Source organism: Coprinopsis cinerea (assembly GCF_000182895.1).
Source record: "Coprinopsis cinerea okayama7#130 chromosome 3 map unlocalized cont3.3, whole genome shotgun sequence".
NCBI classification, from domain to species: domain Eukaryota; kingdom Fungi; phylum Basidiomycota; class Agaricomycetes; order Agaricales; family Psathyrellaceae; genus Coprinopsis; species Coprinopsis cinerea.
The window spans coordinates 1,359,578-1,379,704 of NW_003307542.1; the positions used below are offsets into that span (position 1 = coordinate 1,359,578).

Sequence of the window (20,127 nt, forward strand, 5' to 3'; positions counted from 1 at the left end):
AAGTACAATATTAAGAAATGCCTATGATAGAAGTGGACCGAGCTTCTCGCTGGGATCCTTCGCAGCGATCCGCGAGTGTGCTTCAGCGTCGAGGTTGGCGCCCTTGACCATCTTGACGTAGATCTGGAAGGCATGGGGAGCGTCGATAGCGATATCGTCGAGGAATTCCGCAATCGGGGCAAAGCCTTCCTCGAAGGCGCTGGGAGAGCAAAGCTGCTTCTTCGACGCACGTTCGAATAATGACGCGACCAATTCCGCATCTGTCATCTTGGATTCCACAGCCTTGCTGACGAGCTTGTCAACAAGTTTGTGATGGTATTTGGCTGGGAGGGCGGTGAAGTAAACTTCGGCTTCATCCAGATTCCGGACACCGAACAACTCCTTCGAGTCTTCGTCAATCTTATTCTTCGCATCGGTCTCGCTCATCTCCGGCGCTGCCTTCTCCTCTTCTTCCTCTTCGCTACCACTCTCCGACCTATCACGTCCACTGGCGTTGGTGTTGGCTTCGTCGGGTTTGGGGAGTGTCCGTGGGAGGAGTGCAAGTCGTTTGCGTTGCGGTTCTAGTAGGGAGATGTCAGCACACAGCCAGTTGTGAAGATTTCCCAAGTGATACGTACCGGGCTTGGGCTCAGGATTGACCTCAGCGTTCTGCAGCATCGAGAACATGTTGGAACTTGAGCTGGAACGAGACAGCGATTCGCGCTTGTCCTTCTTCGAGAAGACGCTGCTGGGGCCGAAGGTCATGGGTTGCGCTTTGCTGATCTTGCCAAAGTTGGAAAGGTCGCCAGCCTTGGTCGATACAGGTCTTGACCCTGCGACAGCCCAACCATCCGGTTGCTCGTCGGTAGCGCGTCCTCGTCCACGGTTGGAGCTGGTGCGAGACATAGTCATGGCACGTTGCATACTCTCCTTCTCCTGAGCGGCCTCCTTGGCAGCCTGAAGAGGAGTTAGCCGATGGCAACTAGCTCAAAAGTGAAAATGACTCACATTCTGGTGTACCTGGGCGAGGGTCGTTGGTGCAGCGACAGCGTTACGAGCTACCCATTTACGCTCTCGCAATTCGATAACGTCCTATCAACACAGTCAATCTTTATGCAGTCGACAAATTCTGGGTCGTTGCTCACCTGCAACATGAACTGCATACGAGGGCTGACGTTCGGGCTCTTCGTGAGCTCCTTCATCCGGGAGAAGTAGATGTCCATGTGCGCGTGGGCTTTAGGAGTGTCCAACAATGCACCGACGGTCGTCAAAAGTTTACACAAACTCTCGATCTCCTCCTCTTCTGGGTTGTCGACGTTGCCAAGGAGCTTCTTCACACACTCGTGCATAATTCGCTCCGTCAACATCTGCAACTTGAAGAGCTCACCGATGAATTTGATAAGGCCAAGACCTTGTCTCTTCGCCTTCTGAGCCGCATAGTATTCGTCTGAGTACAGCTCAACTTCGCCCTCTTTGTCCTTCTTGCTATCGTTGGCTGCCTTGATAGCTTCATCATCTGCAGCTTTGGCCTTGGCAGCGGCGGCGGTGGCTTCCTTGTTCACCCAACCGCGCTCAAAGTCTTCCTGACAGCGGTTGAGGAGATACTTGCGGAAAAGTTGACCACCGGCGATGGGCCTGCCCTCCGCGTTCTTGATGCCGTCATCTTGAACCTTGGGGCTGATTTGCTCCATCATCTTGCGGCAGAGACGGGCGTACATTTCAGACCATGTCGCCTCGTCGGTGGCCTTCTCAAAGACCAGACGAATGACCTGGATGAGAGTTCGGCCATCCTTCTCCTTCTCGGATTTGTTGGCCCAGGCGATGATCTGGTCAGAAATGGAATCGAACTTTTCCATGGTAAGCTTGTTGAGGAGACCCTTAACCTTGCGATCCACCATCTCAGGAGAATCACTGTCGGCGGCGAGGGCTCTGCGATCCCATCGGTTGGCGGACATTTGCAGGGGGGCGACGGGCTCCAAGTTGAGCTGTTGCTGAGCAGACGCGTTGCGGTCCTTCCCACCGTCAGCGGGCGCTCGTTTCTCTCCGCGCTTGCTCCTCGTTCTTTCGCGGATCTGGCCGCCTTGACTGGCAGTTCGCTGCATCGCGGCAGGTCGACCGAATGGCATTCCAGGTCCTCCAACAGAGGCTGATCGATTGGCAGCGTTGGACATGGCAAACCGGTCTTCGCTGGAGAGTCGTCCAGGGGTGGTGAAGTTACCCATACCACCGAATCCAGGTTTGCCTATACCGGGCCCACCGAAGGGCAAGCCGACAGAGGCTTGACGGACAGGGACAGTTGAGGATGCTCGTCCGTGACGGCCAGGATGAGAGCCGCCACGAGTAATGTGAAGGGCCGATGGGTCGATAGGCTCCAAACCAATGGCATCGAGAGGAGGAAGGTTGGGAGGCCTGTCTTTGCAAACTTCTCTGAACTGGAGCAGGAAGTCCCGGTCATACCTGAAGCGACCCGGCTTGGCGTTCTCGTTGAGCTCTGGTTTAGGGCTCTGAATACCTTCGGGGTATTTAATGCTGTCAAGCGATTCGAGGTTGCGAGCGGTAGAGAGGGCGGAAGCAACGGGAACGCCCTTGGTGGCGGAGAGGTCGAGATTGGCGGGGCGTCGTTTACCCAAGTCGGCGGCGTTCGAGGTCGCGGTGTTTATCCTCAAGCCTTCCTTGAGCTTCTCCTTCGGGTCCTCCTTGGGAACAGTCGGTGGTGCAGGTTCCTGGATTTCACCTTCTTCTGGCTGCTCGCGTGCTGCCTTCTCGGCCTTCTCCTTCTCCGCTGCCTCGGCTTGTCGACGTTTCTCCTCCTCTTCCTCCTTCTTCTTGCGCTCCTCCTCCTCCTTGGCCTTGCGAGAAGCTTCCTCTTCCTCTCGCTTCTTGCGCTCTTCCTCCTGGCGCACGCGTTTCTTTTCCTCTTCCTCCTTCTTGATGCGCTCCTCCTCCTCACGCTTCTTCCTTTCTTCCTCCTCCCGTTGAGCTCGCTCTTTCTCCTCTTTCTCTTTCTGAATACGTTCCTCCTCCTCGCGCCTCTTTCTCTCCTCCTCTTCCTTCTTCTTCCTTTCCTCCTCCTTCTTCTCCTCCTCCAACCGGAGACGTTCCTTCTCCTTCTCCTCTTCCTCCTTCTTCTTTCTCTCCTCCTCCTTGGCCTTGGCTTCCGCTTCTTCCTGTGCTCGCCGCTTCTCCTTCTCTCGTGCTTCCTCCTCTTCAGCCAATCGCTTACGTCGCTGATCCTCGCTCTCTATCCGGATGCTCGAGCGCTTAGGCGTGCTGGCGGGGCTGTTCTGCCGATAAGGTGTTCCCTGTCCAGAAGATACGGTAGTGGTGGGTGTGGCAGTGGGCTTGGTCAGCGATTCGATGGCGACCTCTTTTCCTTCCGAGTTCTTGAGCGTAATTCTTTTGGAGGTTTGAGGAACGAATGCGTTCGAGTTCACGTTCAGGCGCCCGCCAGAAGGCGTGGGAGGTGGTGAGCTCATGGTGTTGATGCTGCTGTGGGGCTGTGAGAGAGGTGGGGGAGGGTGCGGCGGGTGGACAGGATTAGGAGCGGCGTGAGGCATAGTAGGTGTTCCAGGCTGAAGTGTGCGGGGAGGGTTGTGTGGCGATATCGGATGAGGAGTCATATGCGGGGGAGGGCCCATGTGCGGAGGAGGGTGGGGGTGAGCGGATTGAGGGGGCATTCCTGGTGGGACATAGCCCCAGGCACCATAGGGTACATACTCTGGAGGATACTGGGGTCATAGTCAGTAGGTGCAATCAGGGATAAGTTAAATGACGAACGTAGTAGCCTCCGTTCCAGACCATTTGAGTAGGCATGTGAGGTTGACCTGGGACCGGCGGTGCTGCAGGCGGGGGTCCAGGTTGAGCATGAGGAGGTCCGAGTCGGGGACTGGACATGCCCGCCGAGGGCGCACCGTTGGGGGGTGCTTGTGGTCTTGGACCAGCGCCATTAGGCACTGGACGCTGGTATACTGGAGATCGCGATGGTCCACTGTTGGGACCGGAACCCTGAGGTTGCGATCCACCTGGAACAAATGTCCGATAGTGAGGGTTGAATTGTGAAGGTTGAGAGGATGATGTCGGTGTGGGAGGAGGCTGATTTTGGGATGGAAGGTTGGCATTTCGTGGGGCAGGCGATTGCGTCTCCGATGGTGAAGGAGCAGGAGCTGAGGAACTCTGGAAGAGCTTTGCGATGTCCTTTTTGTCGAGTTTCGCCGGAGGTGCCGATGATGATGGAGTGGCGGATGAGGACGATGTAGCCGTTGTGGATGCCGATGCAGTTGATACTGCTGGGCGAGATGGCTGCGTCGGTTTACCATTACTGCTAGCCGCTGGAACGGTCCCGAACGATTTTACAATTGTCTCCTTGAGTGTAGGAGGCGCGGCAGCAGGCGAGGAAGAAATTGGCGCCGAAGCGTCATCTATAGATCCAAAAGTTACTGCAGAACCTGGAGGACGGGTTGGTCAGATACGGGCTTTGTAAGGGTGGTTGGTTGAGACGTACCGGTTTTGGCTGCCGCCGCTCCTACGTTGTTACGAGGGACGCTGACACCATCTTTGATAGGGATAGCTTGACCAAGGGCACTAGGACGTCGGGAATGGGTCAGATGGGGCTGAGATTGGGCGGATGGGGCGGGAGATTGAGAGCGGGGAGATGGCGCTGATGTCTGTGGTGGGCCCTTTGACCAAGCTGACTTTGCTGGAAGCGACTTGTTCGTTGATGTCGTTGAAGATTTGCTCATTCTGCACCGAGCGAGACGGCAGAAAGAGGGCAGGCGATGAGCTGGACGGGTCAGACGACGAGTAGAGAAAGCACTCACGAATTTTGGCTGTGAAAAAGCTAGTTCTTCGGTATATATTTTTCTTGCGTTGCTTTTTTTTCTGAGTTGAGTTGTTGGTCGTCAAAAATGACCTGCCAGCAGGCAAAAAAGCAGCTGGAAGACGGTTTGAGGTCTAAAAAGAAAAAGCAACGGACGCTGTGGATGAGCGTTCCGAGAGGAAAAGACTCTACAGAAGAGACCCGGGCGATGACCACAACACTCGCTGCTGTTCTTACTTTCCCACGCCTTGCCCAGGCTAGAACCAGGCCTCAAAAATTGCCCCACAACAATTGATTCGTGTATTATTTACAAGCTAGCCCTTGGACCCTTTTCTTGACTCGGTTCACTACGAATCACCCTAGGGTCATCGTCATATTCACTTCTGAATGCTCAGGATAGGCTGGTGGTGCTCGTGCATCAGGAGGCTGATTAAACCGTATCTTGCTCACGCTCGGAGCTGCCCCCTTTATCGTGCACCAACGCTCACTAAGCTCCATTGAATGGGTGACTGCATTTTCCTTTCTGTTACTGAGCGCTGAGCTGGCGAGGTGGCCTTTTCGAAACTGTGTTGCTTAAACTCAGGGCCGGGCTCGGGAATTGGGTATCCCTGCCTCGTGGTTGACCTGCATGCACCTCGATGCACCCATAACTCACCGGCAATCACCTCAATCGCTACTTTCTTCCAATCACCGCGCTGCTATATAACACCCTTTCGTTGAAATGAGGCTACCTGACGGGCTGAATGTCATTAGCACATAGGGTCGTCCGACCACGCAGAGCCCATTATTCAATTGCCCACCCTGACCAGCTTCCTGAGGTCGCTCCCTGAGCTGGCGTCATTCGGTGGGATGGAAATGCTTCCCCAGTTCACCTCCGAGAATCTACGTCACTATCCAGTGCACAGCCCTCGGAACAAGGAGCGCGACTCGAGCACCATTCCGAAGTGTCAGAGAAGAGTCAACTCTTGAATTACAAGTGGAATAGATCATACTAGATGACACATACGATAGAACAAACCACTGTCCGATGCGTTCCAGCGCAATTAAGAACCTCTAGCCCACCTCAATCACGGTGTCCAGTGCTAACAACATTCAGTCACTCCTAAACCTAGTCGTCATCGTCACCGCCTTTGCCTCTAATGGTCTCAATCAATTCAGCGCCTCCTTTATCAACCGAGAGACGAATCATGTCGCCCTTGACCACGTCCTTGAACTGTACGAACAGGAGTGTTAAAGGTGTGCAAGTCGGAATGGAACAACATAGAACACACCGTCAATTCACGCGTTCGGCGCAGACTCTCGATTTCGTCAATACGATCTCGAACGTTCTCTAACAAGTCCTCGAAGCCTTCTTCCTCCACAACCTCAATCGCCGCTTGTAAGGTAAGCATCGAGTCCGGTCTAACGTCGTGGTTGATCTGCAGTCAGTTCCCGAGTCAGATCTGAGCCCACCCATGCTGAAGAATCAAAATACTTACGTCGATTGCGATTATGTTCGCTCGATCCAAGTCTGTACACATCGAAACAAAAGCTCTACGTCAATGATGACACAACATGGGGGAGAACAGCCTACCCTCTAAAAAGTCTGCCCGTGTCATGATTTGGCGGCAGCGATACTACACACAGAAGCATCAGAAATGTGATGGTGCGAGAAATGCGGAACAACTAACGTAGGAAAGAGCGGGCATAGGCAATTCTTCGAGGTTTTCTGGATCGAGTTCTCCTCGAGCAATAGCTTCCTCCCGTTCCTTCTCTTGTTCCTTCCGCATTTTGACGAATTCTTGAAGTAACAGCCATGAACAGGAACTCCATTTTTGCTATCGCACGAAAGTTAGCAATTGCACGAAGAGGAGCGCACAGTGACTGAGTCGACTTACCTCGTCCATCACGTCGTCGTCGCAGTCCGGGATCAATCCTACGGTGCACTTCGAGTCAACAACACGTTTAACATTAATGGAGACAGAGAGAACCCACCAATTCGACTTAATATCCAACCCTTTTCAACTGCTAACAAGTGCTTGGCCATACCCACCATATCTTTCGCCTTGGCGACCTAAGCAACAGATATCATGGTTAATGAGAAACACTCGATGAACAAAAGAATCCTTTACCTTTGACAAGTAACTTAACCTCCCACCAACCAAGTCAAGCGTCTCGTTGATTGTTTCCGGTGATTCCTTGGGACGACCAGCCTTAGCTCGCATTCGCGCAAGCGCCTGCATGGCATCCGAGCGTTTAAGGTCTTCGACACTGATAACGTGCATTCGACTTCCGGACTTCCCTGTAGACAACGGTCGCAAGGTATACATTAGCCGAATTCGTTCAACACTTACGCATTACATGGAAAGGCCAGAATTCGTCCCTAAGGCAAGATAACAAGTGTGTCAGACACATAGACCAGGGTGACCTCAACCGCAGACATACGAGCTGAAGACGAGAGTGAGGATGCCTATTAAAGGTGTCAGGTACAACGATGTGGTTGAAACTTGGTTCATGCTTACCGCTGGCTGCCCATGCCTCGGCCTTTTGTTGCAGCTGTAGGATAAAGTTCCTGCCCTCGTCATCGTTTTGGAAGTAATGGATGTTGTTGATGATTAGAACCCAAGGCTTTCCGCGGTCTTTCGCAGCCTGTAGAGCTACCTTCTCGAGCTTGTTCAGGGCTTGAAAGGGACGGTGAGTTCCATAGATTGATCACCCAGCAGGGGTAAGAGCGAGACTCACCCCGTTCAATATCCAAAGGAGCACCTCCTTCCCTGGGATCACGCCGTTGGAAGAGACCGGTTTGAGTATCCTCATTGAATTCGTAATTCAAGGCCTTGCCAAGTCGCAGGCGGAAAACCTCCAGGTCAGGATGCGCGTCACAGAAAGATACCCCGTCCGCTTGATTAGCAGCCATAGAGTCGAATATCATCGTGCCTTTTCCAGATCCCTGCAAGAGCGTGTCATTCCCTTCTAGCTTAAACAAGTCCAACAAGACCAACCTTCGGTCCCAAGAGCATAAAATAATGCCCGGCTTCCTCTCCGTGGACAATCATGTCAATTAGATCCTGCTCCTTGCGTCGCAGATCGCCCGTCCATGGTTCGTCGCTGTCGAAAGGATCGTCATCGTCGTCGCCGCTCTTTGATTTACGACCAGGTTGCGCCTTGGCAAGCTCCAGGGCGGGATCGTAGCCAGCCTTGAAGGCCTCTTCGATCTGTGTATAGGCTTTCAATTTTCGAATTGAAAATCGGTAGCTGTGGTATGTCATACCTTGTCCAAGACGTTTGCCTTGTACCACCTCATGTACGCGATACCCCCAAAGAAAACTGAAACTCACGCGTCAATCAAGGTAACAGGGGCCCATGACTGGACTCACCGGCACCCAAGCCGATAAAAGTCGTGAGGACAGCATCGAGAACGGGTGAATTTGTGAATGTGAAGCCGCCTCCTCCAGCCCCAGGTCCACCTCCCCCAGGAGGATTGTAGGGAGCAGAGAGCGCCGCCGTGCCCTCGTGGACCTCGTGTCGAGCACCCGGCGGTGTAGGTACGGGCGACGTGGATTTTTGGACGTTCGGAGATGGTTTAGGTGCTACTGACTTCGTTGCAGATTGCTTGTGGTGGTGTGGACCAGGAGACGAGCCTGAAGAGTTGGAGCCAGGTGTGCCCGGAGTGGTCGCATAACTGCGTGCTATACGCTGCAGTGGCGCCGAGGGCCTGTGATTTCGTGTCACCAAAGCCAATCTAATGGCTCGAGCGGATGACATCGAGTAAAGAACGACTTGTAGCAAGAAACACGAAGAAAGAGAAAGAAATGATTTATGCAAATCCGGCCGACTGTTTCCCCGCTGGAGATAGGACAGGAATATTTTCCACGCATAAAACGTGTCCCCCTGTACGCCACTGCCTCAAGCTCATCCATCACTCAACCTGCAAGCTCAAGGTTCTGCGTTGACGGAAATCTGGAGCGTTTTCGAGGGACTTCGCCGATTCATTGGGTAACAGGGTGGAACTTGGTCAAGGGCAGAAGATGTGGAGAGAGTGCCGAGAACCCAAGCGAGTCCTGGGCGCCAAAACGTTCGGTGTTTCTTTTGAGCGTCCCGATATGTAGAGTAATAAACAGTGTAAACTACTGCACGTAGATAAGCAAGGCAAATGAGCCCTTGAAGCTGTAAGCGGGTAATACAATATAAACGACATGCAACCAGGTAGGCAGGGCACCGAACCAACCGGTTTAAAAAGTTGCTATACATAACATACACTGACCAAGAGAAAAATGAAAAGAAAATGAAACAAGGATCCGTTGACGACAAAGAGACATTAGTGGTTAAGTGGGAGCACTTCTTCTGCACCTCACCACGTTCGATTGAGAATCAGCATCTAGGCTGCAAGAGCGACAGGCTTGTTATCGGCCTTCTTGCTTGCGGCTTCCTTCATCGCCTTCTCCATCTGCTGCTTCTGCTCTTCAAGCTCCTTCACTTTTTTCTCCAAGTCTTCCTTCTTCGACGTCGCAGAGACGTTAAACGTCATAGATTTGTTATGACTTGCGCCGCCCATGGAACCAGTCTCAGGTGTGGTGACGTTGACCATTCCGCCTGATGTGGACAATCCGCGATGGAACGTGGATGGCAGCACACGACCTGGAGGATGTTGGAAGGTGCAGTTGGCCCGAGTGCAAGCGGCGCCAAAGCGGCAAGGTTGTCGAGGTGGATGGGAGTAAGAGCAGCCTGGTCGTGTGCAAGCCAGACCAAAGCGACACGGAATGCCGCTCTGCTGTGAGTGTCGCGGGGGTGGTGCTGTGGCATTCGGAACCGCTGCCTCCGCTTCAGGGAAAGTCAGCCTGAGAACAAGATCGGAAAGCATGACATACACACCTTTGGGATTCAGAACCGCTGGACTGACGTGAGCCTTCGTACAATCCTTATCCTTGCACTCCTTGCCCTGTTCACAAGGCTCGTTGCTCAGCACAATACCACTTTCCGCCGTGGCTACCGGTGAAGGATGCGAATAGCGACAGTGGACGTTGGTGCACTTAGTGCCGAACTTGCACAGCGTTGGTGATTGAGGTCGCTCGGGGATGGCATATGTGCCCACGGGCTTCGTCTCAGCAGCTGCGCCGGACGCAGAAACAGTTGGTGTGATCGGGGACGGGGTAACGGGAACAGGGGCAGCGATAGGTGCGGCTTCAGCGGTGGTCTCTTGAGATTGAGAGGCATGCGTCGACCCTGGAGCTGGTGCGTTCCCTCTCCGTCCAGTACCTCTTGCTCTTCCACTGCCACGCCCTCGCTGAGGTCCTCCATGCGGACCGTGTCCCGGGAACCCATTCTGCATCATCGCCATATCCCCTCCCATCCCATTCGGCATGACAAATCCAGGGTTGTTGAATTGACCAGTCGCGGGATTGAGCAAGCCCATTGACGTCGCCATATGTGCCATGAGAGCCATCTGGTTCATGACCATGTCCTGCATCATAGCGGGGTTCATCATGTTCATGTTCATGTCCATCCCCTGAGGCGGCATACCGGCGAATGCGGGGTTCATCATCATGCTAGCGTCCGGCGCATTTGCAGTGACAGCCTCAATCCTTCTTTGAATCTCATCCCTCGAATGACCATTCGCACGACCCGGACCCATCCTGTCGAGTAAACTCCTCGAGTTGCTGGAAGAACTTTCCTTCTGCATCGCTCTGGGGCCGGTAGGGAGGTCTGTTTTCCTCGATTTGTTGGGATGACTCGGTGAAGGAGAGCGAGCCGACGCTGACCGCTTCTGCGCACTTCCAGGTGTTACTTGGGAGATTGCTTGCTGGTATACACCATTGCGACCAGCGCCTGGTGGCCGCCGTGATGTCGAGTCATTGGAGTTCGTTGGGGCTTCTTTCGAGGGTCCGGGTTGCCTTTGGGATTGAGCGACTGGAGCAGGGGATGTAGGAGGGGGAGCGTCGGTACCCGAGGCGCCTTTTGCGGCTTCTTCGAACAGCCAAGATATGAAACTTGAATCTGAAAAGCACTGGTGATGAGTCTAGTTTCCAAGTATTGGTTAAGGTAGCGAAACGAACCAATTTCTGTTGGGACCACTGAAAATAAGAGTCAGCACATAATTCGAATGGCAGTGATGGAAAGAAACGCACAATCCTCGAGTTCCGAAGTGATTTGTTCTGTGAAAGGACGAGTCAGCCAATTTTCCAATGCGACATTGGGGTCTTCGTACCTGGGGTCTTGTTATTAATGACCATTATTGTGATATATTCCGCCATAACTGAGTCTAGGAAATGGTCAGAATCACTCTCAGTGCGCAAAAGAGGGCTACACACCGGGTTCAGACGTATAACCACGTCTTGTGAGTTCATCCTCGATCGCTTTCTAAAGTCATGAACGTCTCGTCAGTACCGTATCCAAATTCACCATCGCTTCCACGTACCTGGAAGGCATCCGCCCTTTCCGTTCCCATCGTTAGTCCGAACGGCATGCCTGTGGTCAAAGTGGTTGTTTGTGGTTGAAGCAGATCGTGACGGTCCACAGCGTCGCTTACGCCGACAATGCGCTTGAAGCGGAGCTTGAAAATACTTGGAACCATACTCACGTGCCGGAAGTCCTAGGTGGCAGTGCTCATCCGCGTTCGAACCTGCCTCGGGCGGTTTGCGAACGACTCACAGAAAACGTCAGTCCTTTTCCGAACGAGATAAAATGTTTACCTGAGCATGGAAAGTTGACACACCACTGAACGAATCTCATAACGTATAGTACTGTCTTTCAATGAAGCTGTGTCCGTTAACAAATATAGGCAATCTATTTTGGCTTTATCGGACTTCTTGAACCTACTAGCCAGAGTCTCCCTTTTCGAGGAGTCTATACCATCCCCTTCGAGATTTCCAGATTACATCATGTAACCTCCAACCAGAAGCGCCCTGTTCCCCGAGTCAACAAGGTTCCTTCTCCTGAGCCCCTTCGTACTATACCAGAAGCTTTCAGACCTCGGTCTTGCAGTGACCTTTAGCTCGGAGCAAGCTGTACATAAGATTCCTGATGAACTTATGGGCCCTGAACAGCCCCTCGCGTCCTGCCCAGACACACCATAACTTCAATCTTGCTATGCAGCGCTGAATCTTAACGAATAAGGCCATCAGCGGCGGTTCAAACTCGAAAGCGACCTCCGCCCACTATGATCAGTCCACTACAAGCAGGAAGAATGGACGTGGTTATCAACCCCGTTATTCGTATCATTTGTACCACTTCCCGTCCAGAGTAAAAAGAAGAGGAATGCTATAGATGAAGACAAATACGTTGTTTCGTCATATATATGGCGTCCGAGCTTTCCGAATGACAAGGGATCTACATGATGTCCTTAGGCGCTCGTCGGGTCGTCAAGTAACAGGCCTGAAACATTACAAAGGATCCGACACCACCTTTGCTGCGGTGCACCTGGCCATGGGAAAAGGTAGTGAAGACTGTGGTATTCCGGACGTAAGGGTTTGCAGAGCAGAACACACCCCTCAAGGGATCGTGTACGCTGAGGAAGGGATGGGCGTCGGGGTCGAATTCTGGTGCGCTCGCGCGTCCATTTTGCAACCGCGCCCGTGAAGAACCTCCCTCGACATCATGACGTTGCTTTATCCAAGCGGCACCGCCGACGCAGCGGGATCACCTCAATTAGCGCCCAAAGGCTAACGGTAATCAACAGTTTGGATCGAAATCGAACGTCTTCCAGATCTCAAAGAGCGATGTTTTAACAGCACACACCTGCACATCAGATATCCGTCAGCTTTCACCGAGTTCGCTACTATTAGCGGCTAGGTGTAAGGTTTGCACAAATGGCGTAATATCCCGAGGCGGACGAATGAGGTCGGGGCAAGGTCGGGGTGGAAAGATGTCGGGTGTTTCCTCCCCAGAGAAGAAGCCGGGTTACCGGTCTCATCCTCGTGCTCAGGGACTTCGGAGAGGTGGAAGCTCCCAGTTTCACTATCCGGGCAAGGCGTCGCCACGCGTCGTTCGGGGGGAACCAGGTTTGGATTGCTGTGGCCCACCTCCAAGCGCCATGAAGACACTACACACCGAAATGGGTTGGAACAAAAGCATGCATTTCGACGGCTGTAGGTCAGACGACTCTGGGGAAACGTGTTGGGGTACGATATTATCAGAATTTCTACACGGAATGAATTATGACGGACCTGAGAGGCGTACATCAAAGATAAGCGCGCTCAAGCCACAGCAGGGAGTGCCTCGTGTTGGCTTGGGTAAAGCCCTCGTGGATGGTTACTTTGATGAACCAATTATAAAACACCCTTCTTGAAGTCTGGCCTGGCAGGTTACGGCCGAATGGGTCAGAGGCTCTCGTAAAAGAGAAAGGAGAACTAAAGGTGGTATCCATAACGAGCATGAATGACATGATTGTGAACGGCAGAAACATGCAGAGGCCATGCTTTCGCCCCTTCGTCCCGAGCGTGGAAGGCGAGTGGAAGGCATCATTCGCTTCTCGGGTTCCGAACAAAAACTGATCTTATCCATTCATCGAGCCTCGTTGCAGCATCTTGCAGGGTTCTTACAGCTCGGGAACTTGCCCTAGGATATTTTGGATTCCAAACAACGTATATCGATTGGGTGTAAGATGCATAAGAAAATAAAGTAGTGTTAAAATATATGGTACAATTGCTGGTTGAAAACATGCGGAGGTCAGTAAGGTGAATTGGTTGTCGAGAACATGCAGTGTGAGCCATGCCGTGTAAATGGGTCTACCTAGGATAATGCTACAGTTGTCCAACTTGATGATTGAGTTTCACGGTATAGATCGATGAGGGGTATAGGGAGAGCGGCGGCATAACGAACGACAAGGAGTTGGATAGCGAAAAATGAATGGCCAGTCGTAGAAACGCTACCACTTCGACGGGAGCGCAAACGCGAACATCTGGCCTTTTAGTGGATGTACCTGTGGATGAACTTCGACGACAGCGAACCCGGGAGAATCGTCGACGCCGTGTATCCGCGCAGAGTTGTCTTCGGGGCCGACAGGAGTTTGGGGGGATGCGGAAGACGCAGGACATGTGGAAGCAGAATAAGTTGGAGAAGGGGTGCCCGACGGTGTACTGCGAGTGGGTGACGGTTTGGATGCCTGTATCCGGGCTGACGGCGAATGACGATACTGGCCACCAAAGTTGGGGATCGCGTTCGTCGTGACGTCGGGCTCTGGAACAGGGGTCGCCGATGCTGAAGCTGCAGCCCTAGCGGCTCTTTTCGAGACACTGGTGAGGGGATAATTTGGATAAGACTTCTTGTCTTCGCTGAAGTCAGCTCGCACTGCGGCTTCAAAGTTGGCGAGGATGGGGTTATCCACCGTTAGCTCCCACTCCAGATAGCCGCACATCTCCCGTTCCATCTGGTTGATCTCGCGCAATGAGAACATGCCTTGTGCTACAATGCCCCACGATTTGTTCGAATAGGTGTCGTCGCAGATAACCTTGGAGGCGATCATGAAAGCGGATATAAATAATCGATGACCCGACGAGCCCCGAGCGGTTGGGAAGCGTGCTTTGAGGCGTTGGAGGAGAACAAGAGCGGCGAAGGTTACGGAGGAATGTAGTTTTGTCCGGTGAAGGGCGTATGCGATGAAATGGGGAAGTTTTGCTTGGGAATGTGTGGCCGCTGGGGGATACTCGGGACAGGCGAAGAGATGTGTGATAAAGCGGGCGCACATCCGGGCCATTGGTTCGTGTCCGTAAAAAGGATCGGGACGAGATACCGCAGTCGTCTGTCCTTGGGTCTGAACAAAGAGAGCAACTTAGCGCTGGAAAGGAAAATGCCGAAGATTAGCGCTCACCGGTACAGTCTGGTTCGAGCGCATTCGAGGTGCGACATGGGGTTTTCTATAGTCGATATGGCCCTGGACCGCCTGTTTAGGTATGTGGGTGATGGTGGTGGTAGCGGTTGTGGTCATCGACATGGCGAACTGGTGGAGGGGGAAGGCGGCGGACGAACGCGGGTCTGCAGGGATCGAAGGGATAGTCAATTCATCTTGCCACCACAGTACATATATTTCCATGTTTCCACCCGTCAACTATAAAGCATCCGCCATCCCCATCAGGGGCATCCAAAAATGGGGGGGGTGAAAAAACTTTTTCACTCCGCCAAGACCAACCGGCCAACACTAGCAATTGTGACATGGACACGTGTCATCCCCATCGTATCGAACCATATCCTCACCTCAAAAGTCACAGCACTGACAAAGCCTCTTGAATGGTGCTGTTCTTACTGCTCGTCGTCGAGTATATGTCTGTGTGGCGGGGAGGGTGCAATGGTGGGGAATCATCCTTGAGTCCCTACTACTATCTTTATATGCCTGTGCCAAGTGGCCTCCGACTCGCTATGATTCAACTTCGGCCTTTCTCCAAGTCCTGAATCCCTTACATACAAACCTATCCTTGCCGCCCTCGAGTACACAGCTTGGTGACTCCATTTCATTGCGGCGATGCCAGCCGCCGCTTTGCCAACCCCAAACCTCGGATAGTCGGGCAAGCGCGAGGCAATGTACAAGCGACACTATGCGGCCGTAAACCATGAGGCTCGTGTGAGAAGGGATCCCAAGTGCGAGGATCAGAGCACTGCAGCAAGGCAACCTCGTTCCGGTCCATGTCGTTTTCGGTACCCTTCAAGCTACTAGTCGTATGTACCTTGGGCCTGCTCAAATCACTCCCTAGCACGTGCCGTCGGGCCCTTGCTCCACCTTTGTTCCTCTTTTCCCTCTCAAAACCTTGTGGCGATTCGACGGGCTCTCTTCCCCCAGAATGCTAGCACCATAACGATTCGCCGGTCAATCGGGTTTCTCCACTCAATGCCTAGTCCTAAGCATTCTCCGATAGTGATCTCCAAGTTGTATCTATATGCTTCGATTCTTCCAACTACTGCATTAACCCATCTATTAATAATTGTAATCAGCTCCTCTCGTCCAAAACAGGTTTGGCTCGGTGTAAAGAGAAAGCTCTCGAAATAATACTCGTCGTGCACATGGAATTGTGCTAGGCGCCTTCCCTGCCTTTCTCCACTCGTTCCAGATCACACTTCTTCGCACTGGTCCCATCGCGCATTTTCGCGGACGGCGAGGGATTTTGAAGGACCAGGAGGCTGTACGCCGTGGTTGTTCCAGGCCAACTTTCAAACGTTTGTCAATCATTTTCATCCTCCACTCATTCTGACTTCAGAGTTCGAGTTTTGGCTGAGATCCGACGGGTGAGGGTGCTTTTCTCTTGCACGGCAAGATTGAAACTCCGGGTTGAAAGGGAATGGACGGGCCAGCAGGATATGCTTTCCGTGCTAGCGTCTATCCGATGGGTCATGCGAGTGGAGGTGCCGGAGATGCCCTGGGAAGGTTAAATTGACCCTGGACAGGTGAGCGATGAATCGACATTTTAGGCGCCCATCAACCAGGACGCCGGCCAAGGTTAGCGCGCAAGGCCGCTGGAGTTCAAAACGAGGGTCGAACGTCATTGGCGAGCGTACTGCCAGGGGGCAAGAGGGCCCGATCCGTGGCTTCTATTCTCCTATGAGCCAAAGTAGCAATGTCAGGGATCTGACTCGGTCACTGAAGTCTTCCTGCTTTGGCGAATCGCGAGAACTTGGTTAAGTGGCACCGACTGATTTGATGGATTGGCATCGGTCGGTCCCAGAGCGCGAATTGCAGTGTACCTTCATGCTTCGAAGTGACAATGGGATGGTTATGGCAGTATGAATGCCTGAAATCGACAATTGGGTGGAATTACACTGGTACACGCGAGTCATCCACTGACAAGGAGATAGATACCACGCCACTGGGAATGGGCAGAATCGTCCCTTCTCGACGAGCTTTCCATTTCTATTCCGCGTGGATACACATGTGCGATGAGGTCCCCTTCGAACTCTCAGCCTCCTTCTCGTCGTTATCCTATTGTTGGCTTTTATTGCAACAGCAAGTACTGAGGAGGTCACGCATCCACGGTAGAGAAAGCGACGTTTACGCCGCTACTTGCCTCCTTTCATTTGTTTGTTTGTTCAAGCACAAATGTCCTCTTTCTATGCAAGTACGTAAGTTACCATCCATCCTGTGTACATCATGTCTTTCAATTATAAGAGAGAGCGCCAATGTTATATGTGTGAGAGTTCCCGAGTACGCTCCTCCGTTTAGTAACAGATTCCGGTGAACGTGTATAGGGCCGGGGCGTTCCTTGTAGAAGTAGGAAGATCTTCTTTTGTAGGAAAAACAACCGGACATACACTTTGAGGAGACATCATTTGTTCCACAGACATGAACCTGACGACCTGCATACAGCTTGGACCCACAGAGTGTTGTAGAGGGGACATTCCAGTGCAGTGCGATTACCGTTCCTTCTACTCTGCGACAAACTGGTGTTTGTTCTGCAGTTGGTCGTAAAGCACGACGTTGACGCCATGTCGACGCTATTGACGGCCGAGTCTGACGCTGCTAGAGATTAGTCAGGTTCATACAGGCGTTGTGACCCACTAGAAACTCAGAACAGGTTACTTACACACTAAACACACTGATTGTTATACGGAACGGAACACGATGTTGAAGTGGTATTCTGGATACCTCGATGGTTGTTACTGGGTTGCTCAGAACTTGACTCGGCGCCGGGCAGAACAGGGGACTACAGAAATGGCTGACTTTTCCAGACACTCCGGGCTTTCAGAGAAGCTATGATATGTGGGCAGACATGTTTCATAAACTTATGTCACTTGAGATCCCCAATGGATTGTACAGTGGCCCCAAAGAGCCCTCTCGCTGTACCGCAATGCCTACCCTAGGACAACCTTGGACAAAGATCATACCTTTCTTATCTTCTCCTTCCGCCAGCGGTGATATGGAAGTAATACGACATCTTATTGCACATAAACATCTATTGGCATGCCGCAGGGGTAAGTATAGAACTCAAACTAGGCCTCTCGGGGGGCCGTGCGGGGGTTGCGGCCTCCGAGTGAGGCGTTCTTGGGCGCCTGATGTTAACAGCTTTCCGTCGCCACCACTGATAATGATTGAGAGAAGAACTGATGTATCTGCAATCACAAGATGCGTTAGGGCCTCTGCAGAGACGTCTCAGCTCAATACGTTCGTACCTCCGAAGAGATAGCGCTGCAGTGGAAGCATGAATATTAGAGAATGATGATATGGCAATTCACTATTCGAGATTTGAGTGGCAAAATAGTCTAGTTGCCGGCCACACGAAGCACTAGCTACTCGGCGAACTCGGCGTTTGTGCAGGGTCCCTCGGTGATCACCTTTGGGCGCCTGAGCATGACCTTGCTTCTTTCCGGGTAAGCGCCAAGGTTAATAAGCGCCGGTGGACAGCCAGGGCCTGGGTCACCGGGAACTCGGATGAATAACCGTTCATTCCTGAATTTCCTGAACCCTCTCCACCCCATGAAAGCATGGTCATTGAATCCAGGATGATGAAATATATATATATATATATGTAGCCGACACGAGGATTATATTCGTATCTTTAAGCGTCCGCGTGTAAATTTTCCACGTCATTGCCGCAGCTCAGGAGCAGGCAAAAGGCCAAACACGCCGCAAACCCTCTCAGACGACAAAATGCTTGGGGAAAAGGGGCCAAGGTTCGAAACATTCATATAGAATGGAGCTGTATGTGCAATTTAGACTGTATAATGACTCTGACTGATTGAAATCTTGAAAACTTCAGCCTGAATTCAACGATTCTGAAGCACGGTTGCAGTGGTTCATAAGCGTCCTCGTGAGGACGAAGACGGTCTGGAAGGCTGAGAGCCGAGTGGAAAACCGGTTGATCATCCCCATGATCTTGGCGAGAAAAGCTGGCTCGGGAACGCCGCGCCCATGGCGGCATCGGATATGCACAACTTTCTACCCCATGGCCACTCCTTCCAGCCGTCATCAGTCGTCCGAGGCCCATCATTTAAACTTGGGGAAAGCGCATTCCGGGACCTGAGTATCATCGGAAAATCAACAGAAGCAGATGGTTATTTGCAAACGCAAGGCTTCCTACTAAGTAGCTCTCAAGCTTTGCTATGTAAATCTGTCACAGGTACAATTGTAGAGCCCATTTATGCAATGACGCTTCCGCCCAGGACGGGATTGGAGCACCAGGCTCTTCGAGACATGCCCACGCCAGGGAAATGTGCATTCCGCCCCATCGCACGACCGCTCCGATGAAAAAGGTGGCTTTTGAACTCCACCCAACGCTTAAGGTGACGTTTGTACCATTTCCAGCAACTTCCTTGACTCGTCAAGGATTAAGATAAGGTTGGGCGTGTTCTTCGCGCCGCTCGAGCTGCTTCCAGCGCCGCAAAGAAGACATACCCAGGTATGTAACGTCCACGAACCTAAGGCAAGCTGATCGTCAAGTGGCGTCGAACCGTATGGATTGAGCGAAAAACGTACGCTTTGACTGCTTGGTCAGACATCCCAATACCGCCATTCTTTGCCTTCATATAGTGTTCTTGCTCAAGGCGCCATTGGTAGATGATGCTATAGCGTGATCTGCCCTCCGCGGCGGAAGGAGGGAGGCCCAGCTAGAGGATTGGGTCACGATACGGGAGAAGAAAGGAAGCACTGGCCGACACCTGCCTGGACGAAGACGTCAAAGAAATCCCAGAGCGCGTCGTACTGCTTCAAGCTCTCATTAATCTCCTGGATGTCTCGTAGAGTGCAGAGTTCTTCTGGTATTTCCAACTTCGTCCTCTCCTGCTCCCATGTCTCCCACCTCGCAGATAGCTCCTGGTCGGATAAGGACCGGAATCCGACACACCAGCCTTCCACAATGACGACGTCAACCCGAGGAGGCTGCTCGACTACAGGACTATCCTCGACAGGGACCCGGTCTCCTTCTCCATTGAACCGACTCTTGTCGAAGCGAGGTAGGCGAACCTTGTCGCGTCCGACCTTCAGACCCGACAGAATCTCGATTCCAAGGCCGATGTCATGAGTGCCGGGTTGTCCACGGCCCTGGAGCAGGCGGTTATGAGTGTGGCTGTTCGCGAAAGAAACTAAGCCGCTGTGAGGGAGATAAAGATCGTCGATAGAAAGCACCACGACTCGTAGAGCATCTGTCCCCTTCCCTAGCTCCTTCTGCAGTTCCCCGGACACCCATGATTTCCCTGACCCCTGTGGTCCCTGCAAAGCGACGAACAACGGTCGCTCCCTTCTCAAATCGAGTTGGGAAAGGACGTGCGACTTGAGCACTTCGACTGTTTTGGACAGTCCGATTCCAGACATTGTAAGATGCGATACTCGAGCTCGACGTCAGTTCAAAGTTCCATCGCTGTTGGGTGGAGCGACGAGAACAAGTTCAAGCTCCGCTTAAATGTGGTTTGCCCACACAGCACGGGGTCAACCACGTTCC

General features: G+C 52.5%; 5 protein-coding genes across 5 annotated transcripts; all 5 read right to left on the reverse strand.

Moving 5' to 3' along the window:
- Window positions 1–21: 21 nt before the first annotated feature.
- Window positions 22–4,718, reverse strand: CC1G_12096 (eukaryotic initiation factor 4F subunit P130; the record flags this gene model as incomplete). Its single annotated transcript, XM_001830157.1, has 6 exons — window positions 22–560; window positions 618–936; window positions 988–1,071; window positions 1,125–3,707; window positions 3,757–4,424; window positions 4,481–4,718. The coding sequence occupies 6 exons, from the start codon at window positions 4,716–4,718 to the stop codon at window positions 22–24; spliced, it is 4,431 nt and encodes a 1,476-aa protein (XP_001830209.1).
- Window positions 4,719–5,903: 1,185 nt separating this feature from the next.
- CC1G_12097 (hypothetical protein) lies at window positions 5,904–8,539 on the reverse strand (the record flags this gene model as incomplete). Its single annotated transcript, XM_001830158.2, has 11 exons — window positions 5,904–6,008; window positions 6,067–6,213; window positions 6,466–6,612; window positions 6,673–6,710; window positions 6,770–6,848; window positions 6,937–7,076; window positions 7,297–7,455; window positions 7,517–7,724; window positions 7,777–7,989; window positions 8,046–8,101; window positions 8,152–8,539. 11 exons carry the CDS (start codon window positions 8,537–8,539, stop codon window positions 5,904–5,906), a joined length of 1,680 nt encoding a protein of 559 aa, XP_001830210.2.
- A 613-nt stretch (window positions 8,540–9,152) lies between these two features.
- On the reverse strand, window positions 9,153–11,219 carry CC1G_12098 (polyadenylated RNA binding protein; the record flags this gene model as incomplete). The annotated part of the gene is made up of 6 exons (XM_001830159.2): window positions 9,153–9,595; window positions 9,647–10,768; window positions 10,900–10,926; window positions 10,980–11,033; window positions 11,083–11,131; window positions 11,190–11,219. The coding sequence occupies 6 exons, from the start codon at window positions 11,217–11,219 to the stop codon at window positions 9,153–9,155; spliced, it is 1,725 nt and encodes a 574-aa protein (XP_001830211.2).
- Window positions 11,220–13,339: 2,120 nt separating this feature from the next.
- On the reverse strand, window positions 13,340–15,215 carry CC1G_12099 (alternative cyclin Pcl12; the record flags this gene model as incomplete). Its single annotated transcript, XM_001830160.2, has 3 exons — window positions 13,340–14,522; window positions 14,580–14,816; window positions 15,171–15,215. 3 exons carry the CDS (start codon window positions 15,213–15,215, stop codon window positions 13,638–13,640), a joined length of 1,167 nt encoding a protein of 388 aa, XP_001830212.2. The 3' UTR covers window positions 13,340–13,637.
- Window positions 15,216–19,011: 3,796 nt separating this feature from the next.
- On the reverse strand, window positions 19,012–20,000 carry CC1G_11816 (D-glycerate 3-kinase; the record flags this gene model as incomplete). Its single annotated transcript, XM_001830161.2, has 3 exons — window positions 19,012–19,108; window positions 19,167–19,297; window positions 19,347–20,000. The coding sequence occupies 3 exons, from the start codon at window positions 19,998–20,000 to the stop codon at window positions 19,012–19,014; spliced, it is 882 nt and encodes a 293-aa protein (XP_001830213.2).
- Between the last annotated feature and the right edge of the window lie 127 nt (window positions 20,001–20,127).